Source organism: Malus domestica, chromosome 14, assembly GCF_042453785.1.
Source record: "Malus domestica chromosome 14, GDT2T_hap1".
NCBI lineage: Eukaryota > Viridiplantae > Streptophyta > Magnoliopsida > Rosales > Rosaceae > Malus > Malus domestica.
Genome location: NC_091674.1, coordinates 8,629,760 through 8,653,454, shown reverse-complemented (window position 1 = coordinate 8,653,454; position 23,695 = coordinate 8,629,760). Strand labels below are relative to the sequence as shown.

The following is a 23,695-nucleotide window of genomic DNA, read 5'->3' as shown; positions in this document are numbered from 1 at the left end:
CCGCTCTCCGAACTTCGAGAGCCAGATTTCCTTGGATAAAGCTTGTCTGCAATCTTCACACGCAACATCAGCTTTCCAGATACCATATACCACTTTTTCAAAGTGCTCTGACAAAGTTAAAACACGTGAAGCTTGCAGCTCCTACGACATTGCTATGACCAAGAAGGGTAAAAGAATAGCACTACTACTTGTTGTTAGGGAGACTCCTATATATGTCGACCTCCATCCTCCACAGCCAGGCAAACCTACAAATAAAAAAAAAATGCTCAACTTTTCTTCACATCCGAGAGGGCACTCTCAGCAGAATCTCTCGAAATACTCAGCTTCTTTTCCTCCTGATAATACCTCTACAAACAAGCCACACCAGAGCAAGAATATCTCATATCATCAGGGTTAAAAGCAAGAGTATCCCATATCATGCTTTTTCCCTATCTTTTCCTTTAGCCTTGTTTGTACTTGTAAGACAAGGAGAAATAGAGCAATCAGTCAGCACTTGGAATCAAATTTCCAATCAGGAACTGACTGCCTGGAACCCCTTGCCTGATTACTTACTTGACCTTGCTCTCGAGTACTCATCTTCAACATCTTATGCTTCCAGAGAAGATACCACATCTGCCTGAGGAACAGATAGGGCAAGTGAGAAAGATACAAGGAAGCATGTGGAAACAAGCGTAACATAACGCGTGCCGATACATTCACTACTTTGTCAACAGCAAAAGTATCCCATATCACCAGGGTCGAACGTACTCTAGATTTGATGGACTTGTTTTGACCCTCAAATTCTTGAGTCGGCCTTATACTCTGGAGGAAACCAGAAAACCCTCCAGCCCAGTTCAAGAATAAGTCTGTGGAAAGTTACTTCTTCAAAAGAAAAAGTATCTCATATCATCTCTTCTCCATTTGCTTCTCCTTATCCTTGTTGCTGTTTACGACACAAGGGGAAGGAGAACAATCAACCGGAAGCCGAAATCGAACCTCCAATCCATGTTGCTTGCTTGGAAGTCTAATTGCTTACCTTGTCTGTTACCTCCTTCGGAAAATCTCCTAGCTCGGCGACTTAGGGGACTCCTACTATAGGGTTTGTATCGCACTTGACCAAGCCCGAAACTACAAGTAAGCTTCAAGTGAAATTGATACATTACCTTGTGCATTTTTATCGGTTAAAGATGCCACCCCTGGATGGAGGAAAAGTACTTCCAGAGAAGATGCCACATCTACATATGAGACAGATAAGGCAAATGAAAATGATACCACACTTCGGTACTTAGAAGTTTCGTGATTACTTAATGGCTTGGATCTTGCAAGTCCCCAACCGAGGAGCTTTCCTCACTCGGGAACTTAGGGGAACACTGTTTATACCATACTTGACTAATCCCGAAACTACTGAGCACCAGTTAACGTTATACCGTTAAGGACCCAGAAGAGTTTCCCTCCAACCAAGAGGCCAATCACAACGCGACACGTGTCGACATCAGAAGCCAATCATAGCGCGACACGTGTCAACATCAGAAGCCAATCACAACATGTCAGAATGAAACTAGAAACTCTCTTCTATAAATAGAGATCATTCTCTCACAATATTTCCTAATGTCATTTGTACTAAATCATTCACTAGTACTCACTAAAGGAGAGCTTGAACCTATGTACTTGTGTAAACCCTTCACAATTAATGAGAACTCCTCTACTCGTGGACGTAGCCAATCTGGGTGAACCACATACATCTTGTGTTTGCTTCCCTGTCTTTATTCATTTACATACTTATCCACACTAGTGACCGGAGCAATCTAGCGAAGGTTACAAACTTAACACTTTCTGTTGTACCAAAGTCCTCACTGATTTTGTGCATCAACAAGTTTTCATGAACTTTGGGGGTTAGTACGTTGTGGAATAACTATGTTTGTACTACTTATATATCAACTTGGTCCATTCATGTTTGTTTTGCGCCCCCTAAGGACATAGGAACAAGGCGTACCATTGAAGCTACGAGGCATTCCCCTACCAGTGACATCGTGTCATCTTCTCTGCTTTTGACATCACTTGTAATAGCAATTTATGTACATCTTCCTTTTGTATTCTGAATTAGATGTATGCTCTGAACATGTCATGCATTATCATTATCATTTTCTTAACGGCTGAATATTATTATATTATTTGGTTAAGGTTGTATTTGAATATTAAATTTATATGCATATTTCACATGTTCTCGGTATATGCACATTAAATGGCTTGCGTCACAATTGGGGTGTCGGCCAGCACGTGGCCCGCTGTCCCTCGGACATCGGGATCGGGACGTGTCAGATTGGTATCATAGCATACTTAGCACCTAATTCTTCCATTTGGTAATCATAAGCTTTCTTGTGGCCATAATCTTCGTCCTTCTAAATCTTATTTGCCTCTTATCAGAATCATGGATCCTGTTGGTGGGAATATACCTTGACGACCTCATTCTAGTCTAATGAGAGGAATTCAGCAGTTGACCTTCGCGCTACGAAATGCTTTTCCAGGTAGTAACATGCCGAGTTGTACATATATGGACATTGCTCATAGCCACGACATTACGGAACTTAATGTAGTTGGAGAGTGTGAGGAGGCTGAGGATTGGTTGGAAAAGATGGAAGACACCTTAGAGAGTATAAGATGCCCAACGTCTGAATGGGTGAACACTGTTGGTTACTTCCTTTAGGATAATGCGAGATACTAATGGAAGTTAGTGATAGTCTCTCGCCCTATGTAATTCTTTGATGACTTGGGCTACATTTAGGAGACTTTTTAGTGCACACTTTTTGAGCCCCGGTTATCAGTTGAGGAAAAGAGACATGAATTCCTAGAGTTTCTCCAGGGCAATCTGAGTATTACAGAGTTTGATAGCACTTTTCCGCACTTGTTGAGACACCATGAGGGAACCTATGGGAACCAGCGTGAGATGATGATACAACTGCATATTGCTATGAATAGTTACATTTGTGAGCTTTTAGCTACACAGAGGTATGCCTCCTACGAGGAGATGATTGAGGCGACCTTGAGGGTCGAACAGACGAGGTCAAGCAAACTTAGCAGAATCAGCTTCGAAACCAGAATCAGTCGCAAAACCAGAACCAGCCTTGGAGTCAGCGGGGTCGCGAATTCCAATCCCGGAGTATGAGGGAGCCTTCTACTTCTTCTCATTCCTTCGGCCCTAGACACTCTCAGTCGTTAAAGCGACATGGTTAGAGTTCAGGATCATCTAGTAAGGGCTCAGGCAGTAAGTCGATGAGGCAATCATTCAACCACTTTAATCCAAGTGCGAATTCCACTTACACACTAAATTAAGATATGTGGAAGACATGTGAATTCCACTTACACACTAAATTAAGATTTTAGTGTTTTGAAAGTACAAATTCATTTTTCTCCTTGTTCATTTGACAAATTGTGAGATCCCGTATTTTAGATATATATATTTATTGTATTTAAAAGAGTTTTTAAGGTTTTCCCTTTAGTACATTACGTACATGTGTGTTTTATACATAAGTAGATGTATGTATACATATTGTAGAGATTAGATTGGCGTGAGGTGGATTAAGTTTGGATGTGGCACATGCTAGAACTTGAGGAAGAAGTAAGCTGCTTTTCGAATACTCTAATTGCTGAGTCTTGGTAGCTATGATTTGTGTGGTGGCTAATTTGGTTTGTAGCTATCTTGATTAGGTTTTTGTAAGCACTCTAAGATGGTGAGTATTGATACCTAGAGGCACTGAGGTGGGTGTCATTAATTGGAGGTGTAAAGCTACAAGCAGAAGGTGGCAGTATGTCATGGTTGTAGACTTTCCACCTGAGTACTATAGCTGCTGACTGTTGTTCTCTTTTTGGCCTTCCATTTGACACCTGTAAATAAGTTTTAAGCCTATCCTGTTAAAATATATTTTACTAGTATTTGATTTATTGATCAAGTCTTGGAGCCGTCCTATTTCACTATAAATAGGAGTAGTGCCTTATCATTTTTTTTCAAAACGTGAGTGCACTGATGAATGCTAGGGTTCGCATGCAATGCATGCTTTGCAGCTCATGTGTTTGTGTTTGTATATATATATATATATATATATATATATATATATATATATGTTTAGAGAGAGAGAGAGAGAGAGAGAGAGGACAGAAGAGATAACACATAGAAGGAAGGGATTAAGAAATCAAATAGAATCAGAGAGAAGGGTGCTGAAATATTCGTATTTATCTTCCTGCTTGGGATGTCAGCCTGCAGCAGGGTAATGATTCGCAGCTCTCTTTGTTCTTTGCTTAGCTATTTTATGTAGTAAATCGTTGTCTTTCATGGTTACTTTTAGGCAGAAATTGCAAAACAAGTTTTATATGCAAGGGTTTTATATAATGCTGCCTATTTGATGCAAAACTATTCTATATAACGTATACCTATTTTTACAACTACAGCCTTTTGGTTTCAAGTATGGTATGATTAGTTTGTGTTAACTACATTGTAAAGATGAAGAAAATGAAGAACTGTGTATGAAGATTTACAGAAAAGGAAATTACAGAGAAAATAGAAAGGTCAGAAAGGTCTGAAAGATAAGAAGAAAAGTGCTGATTGTATTGAATGAATTGTAAAGTGTGATTACAAAGCTTTATAGAGTAACATTTCTTAAAGACTAAACTACCCTTCCTTATCTAGTTAATAGATCCTAACTATCAGATTCTAACCACCTACATCCAATTACAACTACCTCAACCACATAGGTTGACATGGCAGCAAGCATTCCCAACCATATATGCTGACATGGCAGCAGCCATTGCTTCATCCATCATATGTCTACACTTATCAGTTTGTTCACTATATAGTACTGGATAATGCAAAGCCTATTTTGATTTAAAGTGTTGGTCTATTTGTAATACCCTTATAAAACGACTTTTACAATTCCAACTCGGTTGGAGTATTATTTTGAAAAATAGTTCACACTGATACATATCAGGAATATATATATATATATATATATATATATATATATATATATATATATATATGTATATATGTATAATATGACAAAGCTTTTATGCAATTATATAAGCCAAAGTGTTTTGAGGAACTTGTATTATACAGTGAGCTATATATATATATATATATTGCTTATTTCCTAAATCCTTTTACATTCAAACGTCTTCTATTTCAGTTGCGTTATTTCATATCGACCAAAATGACTTTTGAATCAAGTGGTGTTAGATTAGTAATACCAAGTAGTCTAACTAGGGTTAGAGTTGTTATGCATTTTAGTGATTTGCTTGTACTTGTGAAATAGGAATTGATCACAATGGTGGTGCACTCTTGTAATAGAGAGTTGGTGCAATGCTTTGGAGTCCAGGTAGGGGAAATACGGCAGACCTTTACGGAGATTGGTGTTATTAAATTTTGTGAAGTATTATATTATTGTTAATATTGATTGATTGATTGAGATTGGATGATAATTGGTTATATGTGTATCATTGCTTGATTCGAATGTTCATAGAGTTGTGATTGTTAACTGTTGTTAGAATGTTGTTCATTGGTGATATATGTGGAATATGAAATGAGATTTGTTTATACCATACTTAGGGCCTCCGTATTTAGATTTCGTATAAATACTCGGGGGACTTAAATGTAATTATGTAATAAAGGAAGGGGCAAATATGTAATAAGTGAGGAGCCCTTATTCTATAAAATGACTCCTCGCCCTCACAATTAGAGGAGGCCAATTCTTAGGCCTAACTCCTCATCCTCTCAAAGCTCTGACTCTCATTCAAAGCACCCTCTCCTTCAAAATACTCTCAGAGAAATACAATAATCAGTGTGGACGTAACCCAAACATTGGGGTGAACCACGATACATCTTGTGTTATTTACATTTCTTGCAGATTCACGGTCGGATTTACGTTGTTCCAAGATCTTCCGGTTTTGTGCATCAACAAGATTAATTGTGCATCATTCATGATGTGTTATGCGATTGGAGTTTCGATGTTGAGGAAGGAATTCTGGAAATGAGGGTAGTTGGAAATGATCTTTTGTGTAGTTGAGCCAAACTCTTAGCAAGTACCAGGTTTCAGGTGAGCCCACAGTGCACATATTTTTTAAGGGTAATTCGGGACTGGCGACGAAGAGTTTAGGCAAGATGACTAACAAAAGGGGAAATCGGGTTGATTGAGTTACAGGGGTTAATTTGTATATTAGAACATTTGAACCACCACTGCAGAGGTAAAATGCACGGTATGGGACGTGCATGTCCGCGTGTTTTATTATATGAATTAACGGGTAGAGATTAAGAGTATTGTATTGCACTCATGCATTGTTGATGATAATGATTTGGTACTTGATTACATGATTTTATGACACTTAATCTAATATTGTCAATCTACTGTGGTAAGGTTATGTCCCTACTGAGCTGTTGAAGCTCACCCCTCTATTGTTATGCAGGTTTACTAACTAAACTATCAAAAGGGTAGACGAGATGAGACGAAATAGATGTGAGGCTAGAATTTGTATTTATTTATTCAGCCTTGTAAAGAATTCTCGATTTCTTTTTGATATGAAATTCACACTCATTTATTCCAGTTTTATTTTATTTACTTAGTTTTTAGTTCGCGTTTCGGATTCGGAGTTATTTTTCCTCCTACCCTGGGTCCGGAGCGTGACACAAATCTACCAAACTATCAATAGTACAACAACAACCAAGTCTTATACCATTAAGTGGGGTTGGTTGTATAAATGCCACTATGCTCGATTTTGCAACAAGTCTCCCGTTAGCTCCTAGTACACCATATATTTTCTTAGGGTGGTGCTATTCACACACCAATTTTTACCTTCTGCCACTACAAAAAAAAGTGATTATTAGGTGCGGTTAGTTAAATTAGGGGCGTTTAAATCAGCCCTTATTATGGGAACAATTTCTAGTTGTTAATTTTAATGACTAGTAGGGGAAACAACCGCCCCTATTGTCAATAAGATTTTAATTATTTAATACCCTAATCCAAATCCCCACTATTACCTTATCAATCGCCACTTTCTTTAACGGTTTACTTTTTGTTTTATTTTATTTTCTATCATTTAAATGTATCAACACTTAACCCTAGGTCAGATATGCATTATCTCTTCCTATATTAATTGTTCTTCTCTCCTGCTCTGTTTATACTTTGATTGATTTCTGAAGTTTATTATTCTTTCTTTTCTCTTGTTCTGCAACGTTCATATAGGTAATAATTTTCATTATTTTTCTTTACCCAGTTATTTTGATTTTGAGTTTTGTATATATTTTGTGCGATTACGTTATGAACCCAAGTTGTCTCTATTTGAATTTGAGCTTTCTCTTTTGTTTTTATATGTTTTGTTGGTTTTGTTTGGTATTCAATTTGGAAAGGGAGGCAGTATTCGAGTGCGTATTTTTATATTTGGGAAAATTTGTAACAATTATTATGATCTTGTGTTTTGTGTTTACAGGGAAGATGGAACACATACTTTTCATATGCATCAAGGGGAGATTGAAGACAGACTTTTAATCATGTTATGTGTTTGAATCAAGGGATTAAGTCTTTGATTAGATTAGATTTCGAGAGACCTTTTAGAGAACCTTATGTATTGGGGTGGATTTGTATGTATTCATCGTACTCCTATCATGTAGCATTTGTATCTAATCAATTGAAGAGTAACTTTAATATTAATTTGTTGGCAATAATTCTTGTTTCTTCATTTGGGTTGGCGATGATATTAGTTTTGAATAATAATTCTCGAAGAACTGAAAAGAATTATAAATATACTTGACTTTGAAAATGTGAGATACATATCAAATAATTAATGGTGGAATGGAAATCGTTTCTCAATTAAAACAATTTCCAAAATGCAATATGACAAATAAAAAATCAATTAAATTCAAATTATTAAAATAGGGGCCTTAATAATCGCCCCTAAAGCTTTCAACATCCGCACCTAATGTTTTTTCCACTACAAGAAAACATGGCTTTTGTGACGACCAACATTCGTCACATAAATATGAAAAATCGTCACATTTGACTATATGTGACGATATTTCAGCGTCACAATTAGTGTCACCTATACAGCATCACCGATAGTTTAAGTGACGAATATTAGAGTCGCCACATATTTTCCTTTTACGTGATGCTTCTTTCGTCACTTATTATTCTAACATGTGACGAAATTAGCGTCACAAAATACAAAATTCAATGACCTATGTTTTTTGTCTCATATCAGACTTATAAGTGATGCTTTTTGGGTCACTCAATATGATCCCAGAATTATATAATTACACTAAGTGACACTGAAATCGTCACATATTCTTCTGATGGGTGAAGCGGCTTATGTCACATATGTTATAATCAAATAACTATTTAGGAATAATATTTGACGAATCCATTACTTATTTGTGTTTTGTAATCTAGAATAGCAATTCATAACAATTATAAGGTAATACTTCCCATTTTCATTAATCAACAATTAAACAGCATAAGTTCGAATATGTTCAACAACTATACATCCAACAAAATAACATAAACATCCCAAAATCAATCTAACCCATGGTGACCTATCTTAATAATAGCAATTTGTGAAGAAGGGTACCAAGGCCTACATGGACCTTTTAAGGTACTAACTAACAAAAGAAAAGTCTAAGACACATTGAGGTGCTAACAAAAGGTCTACCATGTGCATACTTAACTAATACAAAAGACATAACTATCGAAATCATTCTTCTTCCGAGTCATGTTCTTCCAATTCTGGATATACATTTTCACTAGATGCACCAGATTCCTCCGAGTTGTTGTTGGTCTTCCCCTGACTTGCAGCAAAAAAAGCCATAATTTTTTATGCCAAGGTTTCATCATCATTTTGTAAATCCAACTGAGCTCTCAACTGTTCATTTTCCTGTTGCAATTTGAGGAAACCATTTGATAGAATCTTGATCTGATCTCTCAACTCAGTTAACTCAGAACTTGAAGCCATAGAAGAAACACAACTAAAGGTATCCGTACGAGGGAAAAGACCTACACTGTTAACAGATTTTCCCTTCCTTCCAAGGTTCTCAGCCATGATTCCAAATTCATCTTCCAATGGTACTTGTATGGAATCAAATATAGTACCCTCAGACGCTTTTTGGATTAGTTTCTCCCTAACTTCATTCTTCTTTTTCTTCATGTTATCCTTTCATATTAAAATACAAACAAATAAGTTTCTTTTGTTTCAAACAAATCAACCACAATATGCTTAAGAAAACACCACTTAAATACTTGGATGTGATCCTGAACTGATGTAGAAGCAAACCATTAGGTATAAACTGTCTTTACATATGATTTTGTAGTTTATGCTTCAATGTGTTTTACATAGGATTAGGCAACATACAACGTATAACCTTTAAAGTAGTTTATGTTTGAATGTATGTTAGGTATAACCTTGCATCTTCTAGCTAGTTGTATTAAGTTTTTTTTCTATTCAATCTTGCATGTTCACTTTATTTGTGTTTCCTAAGTTGTATCATGTCAAATTTGATTTTTTTTTAATCTCTATCTCCCTTAAAACGACACAAATGATAAGTCCGTGAATGACTTACATATTTGTCCCGAGCAACATCATTTATCCACTGACCATTCTTGTCTTTATGGAGAGCCCCCCAATTGTCAATCACAGATATTGGATTTCCTTTCTGCTCAATAATGCAGAAACATACATTAGAATATGTAAATTCCATAATGAGTATAATAAGTAATTTAATTTCATTACCATCTGGGCCTTCCTAGCATGTTGGATAAATGGCCTTGCCCTTCCTTTGTGGTGATACTTTTGTTTCTTCCTATTAACAACATTTTCCTTTGAAAGCTCCTACATTACACATTTGGTACATTACATATAAAAGAAGATTTAGTTAGCTATACATGTGTACAATTTGGAAAGTTTCAAGCACTCAAACTTGTCATATATAACGTCATGTATTTCAGTTGTACATATTCATTCACCTTAGAGGGCCATCTCACCTCACCTTCTATATTCTCTCGGTCAACAATGTTAGAAACATCACAAGCTAAGGAGAGAGAAACATATAAACACCAAGCTTAATGAAATTGAATGGAATGAAATTGAATGGAAGATACTCTTTCTTCTACCAAGGGCATTAGGCTAACACAGTTAGTCAGATGAGTATATGATAACCATTTTCAAACATTAAATTTTAACTCCAAATTACCTAAGTGTCAAGAAGTAACAATCAACAAACTTCAGATTTTTACTCAAAATTACCTAAGTGTAAAGAAGTAACAATCAATTTAACCACAAGGTGAAATTCATTAATACATGTTAGGATATTTTTATTTCAAATATGGCTATCGAAACTATTAGACAATATGGGGTGGCTGATGCTGCATACATATGGGGTGACTGATTATTAGACAATATAGGATGACTGATGCTGTATATATATAGGGTGATTGATGCTACATACTGACTGATTATTAGACGATATTGGGTGATTGATGTTGCATAACTGATGCTGCATACTGATTGATTAGACGATATGGGGTGACTAATGCTGCATATGACTGATGCTGCATATTCCTAATTCTAACCTAATTAAATAGGTGTTTGAGCAGATTTGAAAATTACAAGTAAAAAAGTGTGCGGCTGTTTGGCCAAGTAAGCTAAGATACATAAATCCTATCCTAACAAAATATAAATGTTATAGACAAACAGCATGAGATCTTAATCACACTCAAAGAAACAAAATTCATTTAAAACAAACAGTTGAAACACTAATCGGTGGCCTGCAAAATGACACTAAGCAGATGAGTTCCATAAGAACAAATCGGATGAATAAAGCCACCAACTACAAGACAGGGAAAATCTCAATAAATAAAAGGAAAATACGAAACAAAAAGTAACAAAGCAAGATGCATAAATTTTAGCCATAAATACTGAATTTAAAGAACGAACACAAAAAATGTCTATGCATTTCACTTTGTAAGGATTAACTAGCCTACAACTAAAATGAAAATGAAGAAGCATTTAAGGTAAGAGCTAGAATGCAAGAGCTAGAGTGTAGAATTGTAAACTTTATCACATAACCAATTCCAATGACTTTTTGGTCTCCCATTCCATACCATATCATTTGGAAGCTTAGCTTGTCCTCTCATAGGTGTTCCACATGACAAGTAGTGTAGATGCAACCGATGCCTAAACTGATAGTACAACTTTGCCATCTTCTTGTCAACATATTCAATAATCTTCGGATGGGATAAGTCCACAACAATCAATACCTATTGTTAAACATAAATATATGCAAGTGAGTGCTTGAAATTACAATGAATAAATTGAATTAAATTCAAAACTCACAAGCAACTTCTCTTGCAGTTTCTTCTTTTCTGAAGCTGGTACCTTAAACCATCTCTCATAGTAAATCGATGAATAAGTCCGAACAATATTCCCTATCTCAGAGTGAAAAACCTGACACAATTGGATCACTTGGAACTTGATGTTTAAAATCAAAGATGATTGACATCTTCAGCCCATTATTGGCCTCCAAAATATCATGGACGCCTTTCCCACATGACTTTCCACGAGTCATCTTTTTTGCAAAAAAATCAAAATCTGTTTCTAGAAAAATATACGTATCTTTAGTCAATGTAATGTGTTGTTTAAAACTACGTTAATAAGGAAAAATTAAATAATTGTAACCTTTCTTACCTGGGTTAGTGTTTGTTGGCGAATGTGCCTTGTGGTGATGGAAGAGGTGTTGGTGGAGGAGGTGCAAGTGCATCATTTGGAGGAAGAGGTAAGGGATCCCTCACCCGCTTCACCCTTTTTCCTCGCGGAGGTGCAGGTGGTGGTGGCGGCGGAGGAGGTGGCGAAGGGGGTGGTGGTGGCGGTACAAATGCATCATTTGGAGGAGGAGTTAATGGATCCCTCACCTGCTTCACCCTCTTTCCTCGTTGTATAGAAGTTGCCATCTAAATATGAAACATAAAAGTAAATAACACAACCAAAATATTAATATATACAAACACAAACCATTATAAGCATAGTGACTATTTGTAAAATGACAGGCAAATATATTTACTATTGTAGGATAATAAACATTAATTTATAATGCATAGATCTCACCATAGTCATCAATTGTAATCATCATTAGTATCATTGGTTCCAACATTCTCCTCCTCATCATCCTCTTTCTCGTCATTTTCTTCCTCCTCATCCTTATCCCTTTGTAGCCCTAGCATTCTTCGAACCTCCTCATTGTTAATATCAAAAGATTCAGGATCAACATCATCATCATTATGGACCCGCCTTGTAGAATTTTTAGTTTCATCTACATACTCATCATCGTCTTTGTCAGTGGCATTGTCCTCCTCATCCTCATCATCATCTTTCTCAGCAACATTCCAAATGTGTCTATGTTGTATCTTTTGCACATCTTTCCATGGATGACCCAATTTTAAGTCATCAATATAAAATACTTGAGGTGCTTGTTTAGCTAACACATACGGATCACCATCGTACCAACGATTATTTACATTCAATGATGTAAGATGATAATCCCGTATAATTTTTTTACCTTTTGTATCTGTATTGTACCAATGACATTTGAAAAGAATCACCTTAAAACCTCTAGTAAATTGTACTTTAATGACATTAACTAAGATGCCATAAAAGTTACATATTTCACCATTATGCAACCTCGGCGTCATAACCCCACTGTTCTGTGTTGTACGATTTTGATCAACATGTCTGACCAAATGCCGTTCATAATCCAACCTGTGTATTGGACAATACGTTGATCTGGACCTTGGGCTAATGAAAAAATCTTTTCACTAACCAGTCTAGGCTCTTGATAATACAATGACGTGACCCGCTGCCTAAACCATTCCGGAAACAACTGTCTATACCTTTGTTGTACATTAGCATGACTATCTCTTTCCAAAATCTCGATATGCTCAGTGCATAAATAAATAAAATGTAAGTGAAAGTTGTGGAATTATAATTATTTAAATAAATGTTTAACTATTACTATCACATACTTTCTGAAGTCTTCTATTTCGTCGCAATTATCTAAGATATACCAATAAGCCACTTCTATATATTCCCTTGAAAGTTGAACCATTACATGAGCACCAAATGGACGTGCTTTTTGAGGAAACACTGAAATGAGCGCATTGGGATTATTACCATCGTCGTTTCTTTCTGGTCGGGAGAATTCAATCTCAACTTCACATAAATACATTGAGTAAAACGTTGAAGACTTGTATGTCAAGTGTGCTTCTACAATAGAGCCTTCAGGACGAGCTTTGTTACGAACATATTTCTTGTATGAACCCAACAATCTAGATAAATGAACAATTGTTAGTACGTAGAAATAAAAAAACTTATGCAACTAACAGAAACATCATGGCCATTTACCTTTCTATAGGATACATCCATCGATATCTGACTGGTCCTGCCAATTTTGCTTCGCGTGGTAAGTGCACTGCTAAGTGAACCATGAGAACGAAGAATGCAAGCGGCACAATTTTTTCTAGTTTGCACAATATAAGGACAATGTCTTCTTCCAACTTGTCAAGATCAGTAACAGTTGTTGATGCACAAGACCGGAGAGGTCTTGGAACAACGTAAATCCGACCGTGAATCTGCAAGAAAGTAAAGAACACAAGATGTATCGTGGTTCACCCTAATGTTTGGGCTACATCCACACTGATGTTGATTGTATTTCTCTCTAACTGTATGTATGGGTTACAAGTGTGAGGGGGAGTCCCCCAGAGAAAGAGAGAGTTTGAGAGCAATGACTGTGGTGAGGATGATACCTCTGTTTAGGGGATGTGAGGCCCTTTGATTGAGAGGGTGATGATTCCCTTTTATAGACTAAGGGCTCCTCACTTATTACATATTTGCCCTTTCATTTATTATATAATTACATTTGAGTCTCCCAAGTATTTATACGAGGTCTAAATACGGAGGCCCTGAGTATGGTATAAACAAGAATCAGAGTCTTTGCACATATTTGTTGAAAAAAAACTAGAAAACTCAACAATTGGACCATAGATATGCTTTTTCAAATATTTTCGAATTCCCACAGGAAGCACATGTTGCATCAACACATGACAATCATGGCTCTTCAAACCAAATATACTTCCTTCATCCACATTCAATTTATGTGATATATTTGCTGCATAACCATCTGAAAATTTAATTGATTTCAACCAATGCAAGAAATCTTTACGCTCATATGGCTTAAATACATATTGAGCTAAAGGATTATCCAATGTGTTATGTGCATTTAGTTTCAAATGTAAACTCTCTCTAATATTCATGTCTTGTAAATCCATTCGTGCCTTAAGGGTATCATTCGACTTCCCCGTATTCAGCAATGTCCCAATCAAACAGTCAAATATATTATTCTCAATATGCATAACATCAAGATTATGCCGAATCTTCAATTTGGACCAGTATTCCAACTAAAAAAAAAAAATCTTGTCCAATTTAATTCTTCGGCATTCTGCTTCCTCTTCTTATCTATATTAGTACGATGTTTGCCAAGTGTACGAGGTAAAAAGGGAATCATGTTGATCAAGTATGTCATCACCTGAGAATTCTCTGGGACGATGTCTTATCTCTCGGCGATCATTAAAGAGTTGAGAATTTTTGCACCATGAGTGATTCATAGGTAAGTAACGACGGTGCCCAATATGACAATACTTGTCTCTCAACTTAGTGTAAGATCCATCCTCATTGCACACTGGACATGCCAACTTGTCATGAGTGCTCCAACCTGATAAATTTCCATAAGCCGGGAAGTCGTTAATGGTCCACATAACAGCTGCACGTAAATTAAATGTACTCCCAGTCATCTTATCATGGGTTGGAACACCATTTTCCCACAGTTCCTTAAGCTCATCAATCAATGGATGCAAATAAACATCAATTTCATTTCCAGGTGCTTTTGGTCCAGGAATTAATAAGGTCAGAAAAGAAAAAGGTTTTTTCATGCATTTCCATAGGGCAAATTATATGGAAATACAACAACTGGCCACATACTACACGGCGTACTTATATCTGAATAAGGAGTAAACCCATCACTCGCAAGGCCCAATCGGACATTTCGTGGGTCTCGAGCAAAATTAGGGTACATTTGGTCAAATTCTTTCCAAGCACTCGAGTATACTGGATACCTCATTGTGTTCCCATAATTGATTCTTTTCTCCTTGTGCCACCTCATGTCTTCGTTCGTATGTCTCGATATGAACAACCTTTGTAGCCTTGGCTTAAGTGGAAAGTATCGCAACACTTTTCTTGGAACTTTCTTCCTCTGCTCATAATGACTATCCTTATACCTTGGCTCATTACAGACTGGACATCTATCTTTCTTTTTGTGTTCTTTATAAAATAGTGCACAATCATAGTAGCAAGCATGTATATTTTCACACCCCAATCCAAGACTTTTCAATATCTTATTGCACTCACGAAATGAGTTAGGAACATTGTTAGGTTGGGGACACATCTTCTTCATCATTGTTAACATCTTATCGATTGCATTGTTTGTCATGTGGTTGTCAACTTTGGTGTGAATTAACTCCACGACGTATGTCAAAACTGTATATTACTTACATCCAAGGTATAGTTCCTTTTGACCTTCACCAAGCAACATCTCATAAGTATCAACATCCGTCCGCGCATTGGTCATATCACCACCCTTCGTATCTTCATCATCATCATCATCATCTATTCCTTCAAAGACATCCTCAATCATATTAAACATGTTGACATTAGAGTTACTGGTTGGCTCATTGTTCATAGATATCGAAGATTCTCCTTGCACTTGTTGGATATGCTCCCCATGATATATCCATTTATCATAATTCATATCCATACCGGAATTCAACAAATGGAGATGAACATCTTCAACTAAGTGAAAAAAATGTGTTGTGGCTAACTCTACAAGGACATGGTATTTGATTATTCTCATTCACATGGTGACAAGCAATGTCAATAAATGACTTGATCCTTTTTCAATATTTGGAACTAAGGCGATCCCGACTACGAATCCATTGTCAATCCATGAAATCAGATCACTTCAATCCTAGTATTGAGCTGCATACTCTGACATATTTCAATAGGTTGCCGTAATAGAAAATATATATATATACGAATATATATGTAAAATTGTTAAGATAGATGTATAATATAACAACCAAAAACGTCTAGAAGCTTAATTGAAAAATTCACATATCCCAACTCAACAACAACTAGATGCTAAAACAAACGTACTAGAAAGTAGAGAAATCATACAAAAATCACCATGCTAGATACTAAATTTGCAATAATCTAACATTAAAACCACCATGCTTTCAGCATATACATGCACAATACTTCATACTCATCATTACTATTCAAATGCAATGATTATTTGGCTAGCGGTAGCATTAATAATATGTCATTGTAAATTGGAAGCATTAAAGACAACATACCAACTTGGAGCTTTGGTCTTGTACTTAAGTAATCTTGACCTTAAGCACCTTCAATCCTGAAAATCATGAAAGTATAAAAATTTCATATATGTACAAAGATAAATGTGCATTAGAGTATAGTTAAATGAGAGCGCAATCGTAAGGTGCTATATGGAGTCCACTCTGCGACTTTTAATCCATCATCTTAAACTATCATATTCACCTTTTCCCACATTTCCTCTTCATGTCATTTAAACACTATTTTTTCCTCGAATCACAATGAAAAACTGATGCTACATACATAGAGGGTGACTGATGCTGCATATAACTGATGCTGCATACATATGGGGTGACTAATGCTGCATATGACTGATGTTGCATACATATGGGGTGACTGATTCTGCAACTGATTGATTATTAGACGATATGGGGTGACTGATGTTGCATATGACTGATGCTGTATATGACTAATGCTGCATATGACTGATACTGCATATGACTGATGTTGCATATGACTGATGCTGCATATGGATATTAGACGATATGGGGTGACTGATACTGCCAGATTTTATGTTTACTCTTTCCATGGGATTCTCTATTAAGTCTAATCCCTTAATTTGAGGAAGATTGACATTTAGATGACTTGTTGATAGTTGTATGCTAGCTACTTGTTGCACTCCCTTAATTAAGGAATGACAACTTTAAGGTTTACCGGGTTAGTAGGATTTGCCGAGGTAGGGTTGCTTGTAACCTTTGACCTCATTATATATCCCCTCTTGTACATTCAATCAATCTATGAAAAATACATTCAAACAAACTTAAAATTTCTAGAGAACTCTACGAGTGATTTGCGGAGCTCTACTGAAGAGATGTAAGTAGTTTTAATCATTTCTTATATTTATGTGCTACCAGATCTCCTACCATCACCCTTTTTCAGCTAGCCAAAACACAAGAATGTACACATCTAAAGAATTCCCAGCACAAGTAGCTAGTAAGAAACGGCACTAAGATCATTGTAGGCCCTACCCAAAAATTTTCAAGGCGAACCTAGTCTTGACTCTTGACAACACCTCTCTCAAGAAAGACAACATGCAACTTAATGGTTACAAACTTCCAACATTTGAACAAAAACAAAAAACAAAAAGATAACACTTAGTCAGGGGACTAAGAAAAAAATATAAAAACATATATTAACCACCAAGACCAAAATTTTGACTCTAAAGAGTAAAGAAGAATCAAGACTGGAACAGAAAACTCACTGCTTGTATAACTCTCCTTGAAGCAGAGAACAATTCACCAGCAATAGGATCTTTTAATGGAGGCTGTATATCTTTTTGATGGTATTTGAGGCTATATGTTTATTACATAGTAATTTGATTGCACAATAATAGATTTTTTGATGTGTTATCTTAATTTTTATTTTTAAACATTTTAACCTAAAAAAATTTAAATTCTAACAAGGTTAGATTTTATCATTTATCAATTATTGAATTACATTATTTTATCTCAGTCCCTTCTGTTAATTTATTTCTCTGATTGACACATTCTCCCTAAAAATAATATTTCATTTCACAGTAACAGTTTGGATTAAATTAATTTGACCAATTTGAACATTTCCCATTCTTCTTGTAATGAAAAGAATTTTATATGGCTAAAGGACCCAATTAGCCCCATAAAAGCATAGCCATTGACTTTCTTGAGGGCAAATCCCTTTGATAAATACATTGATGCTTAAGGAAGATTGCTGTACTAGTATTGATTTACAATTATAATATTTTACATAAAAGTCATATTCTATCAATGATGTAATCATAAGCTTCAACCAACTGCTTCCTAAACCTTATGAGATCCAATCTCACAGTTTGACATTGCAGATATATCTTCTTTGTGATTTGCCATCCTTGTTCTGTCACTTTAGTTGGATCTGCAAGAACGGGATCATCTAATTCATATTTATCATACAGTGAGCTTTCTGTGGTAAGAATTTCATAGCCAATGTACTTTAAACCAAGCTTCTTTGCAGGTGCACCATAATATTCCTCTGCTGCCCATGCAGTTACGATTGGAATAATTTGGATAAAAACTGAGCCAGGCCTCATGAAAAGAAAATGTGTCATTGCAGCTCCATGAACTCCTATCATAACATCGCTTGAGTTCAGGACCCGATAAATCTTCGCTAGTTCTGTGGTGCGCTTCGGCCTCAAAATTTCGACGTGAAACCCTATTTTCACAGCCATTTTCACCAAGAAGCTCTCATTCATTATTGATCTCGATCCGTTTCTAGACATGATCGCGAGTGTAGGCTTCTTCAGTTGATGTACTGTTTTATGCACTTTCATCCCCACTTTGAAAGGGATTTTCCATGTGTGGTACATAGACTCAAAGAACTTCTCTTACGCTTTACGTTCCTCCTCTTCACGAATTAGGGAATGGATTCGAGGGAGGTAAGCTTGGTCTAGAAGATTTCTGAAATCGATAATGCTCTTATTTCCCTCCATCAGTGAAGAGTTTATACTCAACTCTTGATGAATTCTCAAACCAACAATGGCCTCAGGGAAGCAATGAGTTCTCGTATCTTCATCAAAATCTATCATTGCATAATCTGACAGCTGTGAAAGGATATTTCCATATTTCGTGAGCCACCAATCATGTAAATCAAGAATGACAAACACAATCTTGCTGCTCAAGTGCTGGGATGTTATGTACAACGGCAAAATTCCATCGTTGAATTCATGAAAAAAGTTACCCGTATAGCCCGGCGTTGAGAAGAACACGGCTGGAACTTCATGTTGAACGTCACACTCGAGTTGCATGCTCATCAAACTGTCTTTCTTTGCAATGAGGTTTAATTCAGTGATGGTGTCCATCGTACTCTTTTCCCATTTTTGGGTATACGGTTTGATCTTTTCGTGTTGGAGTTCTTCGACAGTTTCTTCTTCTTCCTTCTCCTTAAGAATGCTTGCAACGTAATTTATGAAGCTAGTTCTGTGTGTGGATTTGTACACAAAGTTAGAAGAGGAGGCCGAGTGTGTTCTTACATCCCCTTTCATGATACAAATATCAGATCGGAAACTGCTTCTGTCACATATTATCATTCCTGTAGCCAAACGAGATATTGCAATTCAGTTTTATTATAGAACATAAAATATTACAAAAGATTTAAGTTTGGGAGATAGAGAAACGAGAGTTAGGTGGGGCTGCTAATAGGTAATGAGTTGTTCAAACTGAATACAACACTTTTTCTAACTCAGAAGGAGCGTATGATTGAAAAAAGAAGTGTTAGCCCACCAATAAGCTAAAGAAAAAGGAAGAAGAGAGTACTTACCCATAGAGATTGAAGAAGATAATTCTCTTGAATCTATAAAAACCAGTTACAACTACATGTTAATATAAATAAACTGGAACTACAAAACAAATTACAAAATAAAACCGACAATAATCACAACTATGTTTTCTTTGGAATTTGGCATCGAGAACTCAGCTCGTATAAGAAGCAAGTCAAGCCCAGCTCGAATTTGAAAAAGTTAAACAAGAGCCAAGCTTAAGAACATTGATATTCGATTTAGCTCGGCCTTTTACTAATAACTTGCAATCACAAGAATTTAAAATCACCAAAGGGCCCACTTAAGCCGTAAAAAAGAATAGCCATTAACAAATGTTTTTATTTTATTTTAAAAAGACAAGTTTGACAAATAAAGATAAATAAGAGTTAGGTCGGTCTGCTAGCATGTACCAGACAATCTCCACTTTAAATTGAATATTTAACAATTACACAAACAATATAAAGAGAATGGATAAGGAGAGTACTAACCCTTAGAGATTGAAGAAGATAATTTTGTTGAAGCTACAAAAACCAATCGCAACTACATGTTAAATAACAAAACAAGAATATAAATAAATAATGGAAATAGAATTCTAGGGAGACCAACACGAGAGAAAGACTTACGTAAAAGAGACAAACCGGTGTTAGAGTAAATGAGATGAGGGCTTAAAAATATGAAGTTACAAGAAAAGAGAGAGGAAGAAGAAAGAGAGAAACCTGGGCCTTTTTCTTTTGCAAACACAGAAAATTAGGAAGGTGTGACAATACTCTTCATCTTCTGTGAGATATTTCTGTTTGCATTTCTTCCTCTGGTGATTGCGCAGATATTGTACCATTTTCTTATGCCTAAGCTTTGGGTTAATGTGTAGGAAAGACACTTAAACCTAGACAAATGTTGATGATTTGTATACATATACATATATATATATATATATATATATATATATATATATATATATATATATATATATATATATATATATATATATATACAAATGCTTAATGCATGCTCTTCTTATTATAAGATCTGTATTTGTTGTTAGGAAAGACAATTACTATTAATTGGTGCACTAATTTGTCGTTCATATATACATTCTACCAAAAAAATAAAAATATACTATGTAGCTTCGGGAGAGGGAAATAGGGACTATTGGTGGGCTTGTGTTTTTCAGTACAAGCAACATTACTATATATTTTAATTTGGAAAATGCTGGGAAGATCATTTTTTTGTACTACCTTTTGTGTACTATTTTATGTGGCAAGTGATGTGTTTATACCATGAGAATTAATGAATTTATCTCATTGGATCACTTGGCACATAACACTAATGTGATATAGAAATGTGGTCTTTGTAACATTACTCTTCTAATTTACAGGAAAGGGAGAGCGGAGCGGGAGGGGGGGTTGGGGAGAGTTTGAAACCCAATATGCAATTGGTTAAAGAGGAAAACCCTAACCACTAGACCCACCACGTGTCATTTTTCAAGTCTTAATGCATAGATTATTCTTTCCCAATATTAGTCAAATTGATAAACACTAAAATTTACTGATGAGAATCAAATAGGTAAATGGTTTAAATTAGTGATCTATGAACGATTACTTAAAAATTATACAATCTACAATCTAGATTGCTATTCATTGATTTTTTTGCAGGGTTGATCGTTTAATAATGATCTAAACAATGACCATTTTAGATTACGTGTGATTAGCTATGTTTTAAGTTACTAGCACATTAGCGCTTGAACGCTCATGTATACCTGTGTGTACACATTTTGTTTATGCAGGAAGTTATAACTAATAAAATCTTAATGTATAAGCAAGCAACTCTGTAAATTGCTTGGATTAGTTTTTTTTTATTTTTAATGCATTTGATATTATCTAGATTAAGGGATGAATGAATGGGCTAAACTTTACAATGAGTTAGCCATAATAATTTGATTCGAATTTGCCTTTAGAGTTTAGGGTATGCCATCAAGATTGATTTAAATTAAGCACGCCCAATGATTGAATTTACCACCAACAAACCATCTAAAAAGGAAAGAAGACAAATCTATCCATAACTTATGTTTCAAAATAAACATGTTGGTGTTAGCAAGTTATGGGTGTGCTAGGCTATTAACCAATTGTTAATTTTGAAGCTTAGTTTAGTGGTTATTTGGTTAAACCTGAACAGTAACCTTAGCCTGCAATCAAAGCTATAAATAGTTCACTTGTACTGCTTAACTGCTATTCATGTGTTTGCTAATTTACTTCTCAAATACTGATTTCTTAGTAGCTAATTAATTAGGTATTCACCCTATTTTTTCAAGCCCAAAATTTTTAGGGGCGCTTGAGTATGAAATACTCTGAGTTTTTTATTTTGTTAACAAATGATATTATCTACACTAAGGAGGGAGAGGGTGAGCTTAGCCTCTCACTAGTGGTATTCCTTTTCACTTGTAAGTGAGAGGTTTTAGGTTTGATTCACGTCAAAGGCAAATTTGAACCACATTATTACTAGCTCATTGTGAGACTTAACCCACTCCCCCACCCCTTTAATGTAGATAATATCGTTTGTTAAAAAAAATATTTTTATTAAGACAACTAGTATTTTTATTGCTTTCGTTGTAAACTTCTTATTTAAGTGTGATTGTGTAAATCCTAGATTAGATTTAATTCTAGTTATTCTTTCATATTAAGACTTGTATTCCTTGGAGGAGAATGATTGCTTCTCTCTCTTATTACTATAAATAAAGGCATTGTGTAGGGGGAATAACACACAACCCTAAAAACACATCTCTCTATTTTTTTTCTGTGTGCCGCCGGCCCTCTTCCCCTGTTAGATAAAATAGGCCACAACACGTTATCAGCAAGATCATACCGTTGCACTTAGGAATTTGACGTTAAAGTTTTTTGCATCAAACCAATTCACCAATATCATCACACAATCAGGTTCTTCCAAAACAACTGTTTTTATCGCAATATTTTTGTAGCCCTAATAGCATGAACATTCACCATAATGCATGACCCAACTTTAGGTTCGAATTTTAGATTCAACATAACTTGTGTATGCATTATATCCATAATTGTTGAATTATGTGAATTATATTTTCCATGAATTGCATCCTATATCTGCTCATGCATTCAATTACTTGTCAATATGCATTGAATTATACTATGGAAATAAAGAAAAAAATAATTTTTTTTTCTAGGGTTCTTCAAACCCACACCTACGAGCAAGCCGAGACCATGGAGCCTTCTAGTCTCCAAACCCAGAACCTGACGCCATCACCGACTTCACCACTGATTTTCTGACAAAAGCATAGCCTGCAGCCATGCCCGGCCACCACGACTGCCTTTCTGGACGACCTGAACTAGTCCCCATCAAAATCGTGGCTAAGATTTTCGTAATCTTGTTGGAGTTCGAAAACCTTAACTCGAACCCAAGGTTTCTTGGTTTGTCGATGTCGCGATTTCACTCTCTGTCAACTGGGAAAAGGTTCTACGGTGAACCATAACCCCAGATTGTCGCCAGAAGTGACAGGTCCGGTGTTCTTCCTCGGCGAGCACACCTAGCACAAGGCTGGGATGTTTTTCTAGTCCAAAGACCCAGCCTTCTTGGGCTTTGGTTATTCTCGGCCCAATCTAAAATCTAGCATTGGTTTTTGGGTTTGCATGTTGCAGCCTACTGCAAACCTCATTCTTTCAACCCACTCGCAACACCAGCCCAATTGGGCTTTAGTGTCCCCATGTCCCCGTTGCAGTGGAACCCAGCCCACACGACTGATGTGGACTTCTTGTGCTGCAACACACCAGATCCCAGCCTCGCTAGTGCATCTGTGCTCCCTGCCACATTAGATCAACGCCCTCGCTTAGGCCTATTTTAGGCCTAGCTTTCCTTGGTAGCCCGTTTGCTACCTTGGGCCTGAAACCATTTGGCTTGATCCTTCCA

General features: G+C 36.1%; 1 protein-coding gene across 1 annotated transcript; it reads right to left on the bottom strand.

The window, feature by feature from the left end:
- Window positions 1-18,229: 18,229 nt before the first annotated feature.
- Window positions 18,230-23,080, bottom strand: LOC103454452 (xylan glycosyltransferase MUCI21-like). Its single transcript, XM_070811699.1, has 5 exons — window positions 23,023-23,080; window positions 19,768-19,800; window positions 19,418-19,539; window positions 18,847-19,351; window positions 18,230-18,762 (listed from the first exon to the last, which is right to left on the bottom strand). Exons 1-5 carry the CDS (start codon window positions 23,078-23,080, stop codon window positions 18,230-18,232), a joined length of 1,251 nt encoding a protein of 416 aa, XP_070667800.1.
- Window positions 23,081-23,695: the final 615 nt, after the last annotated feature.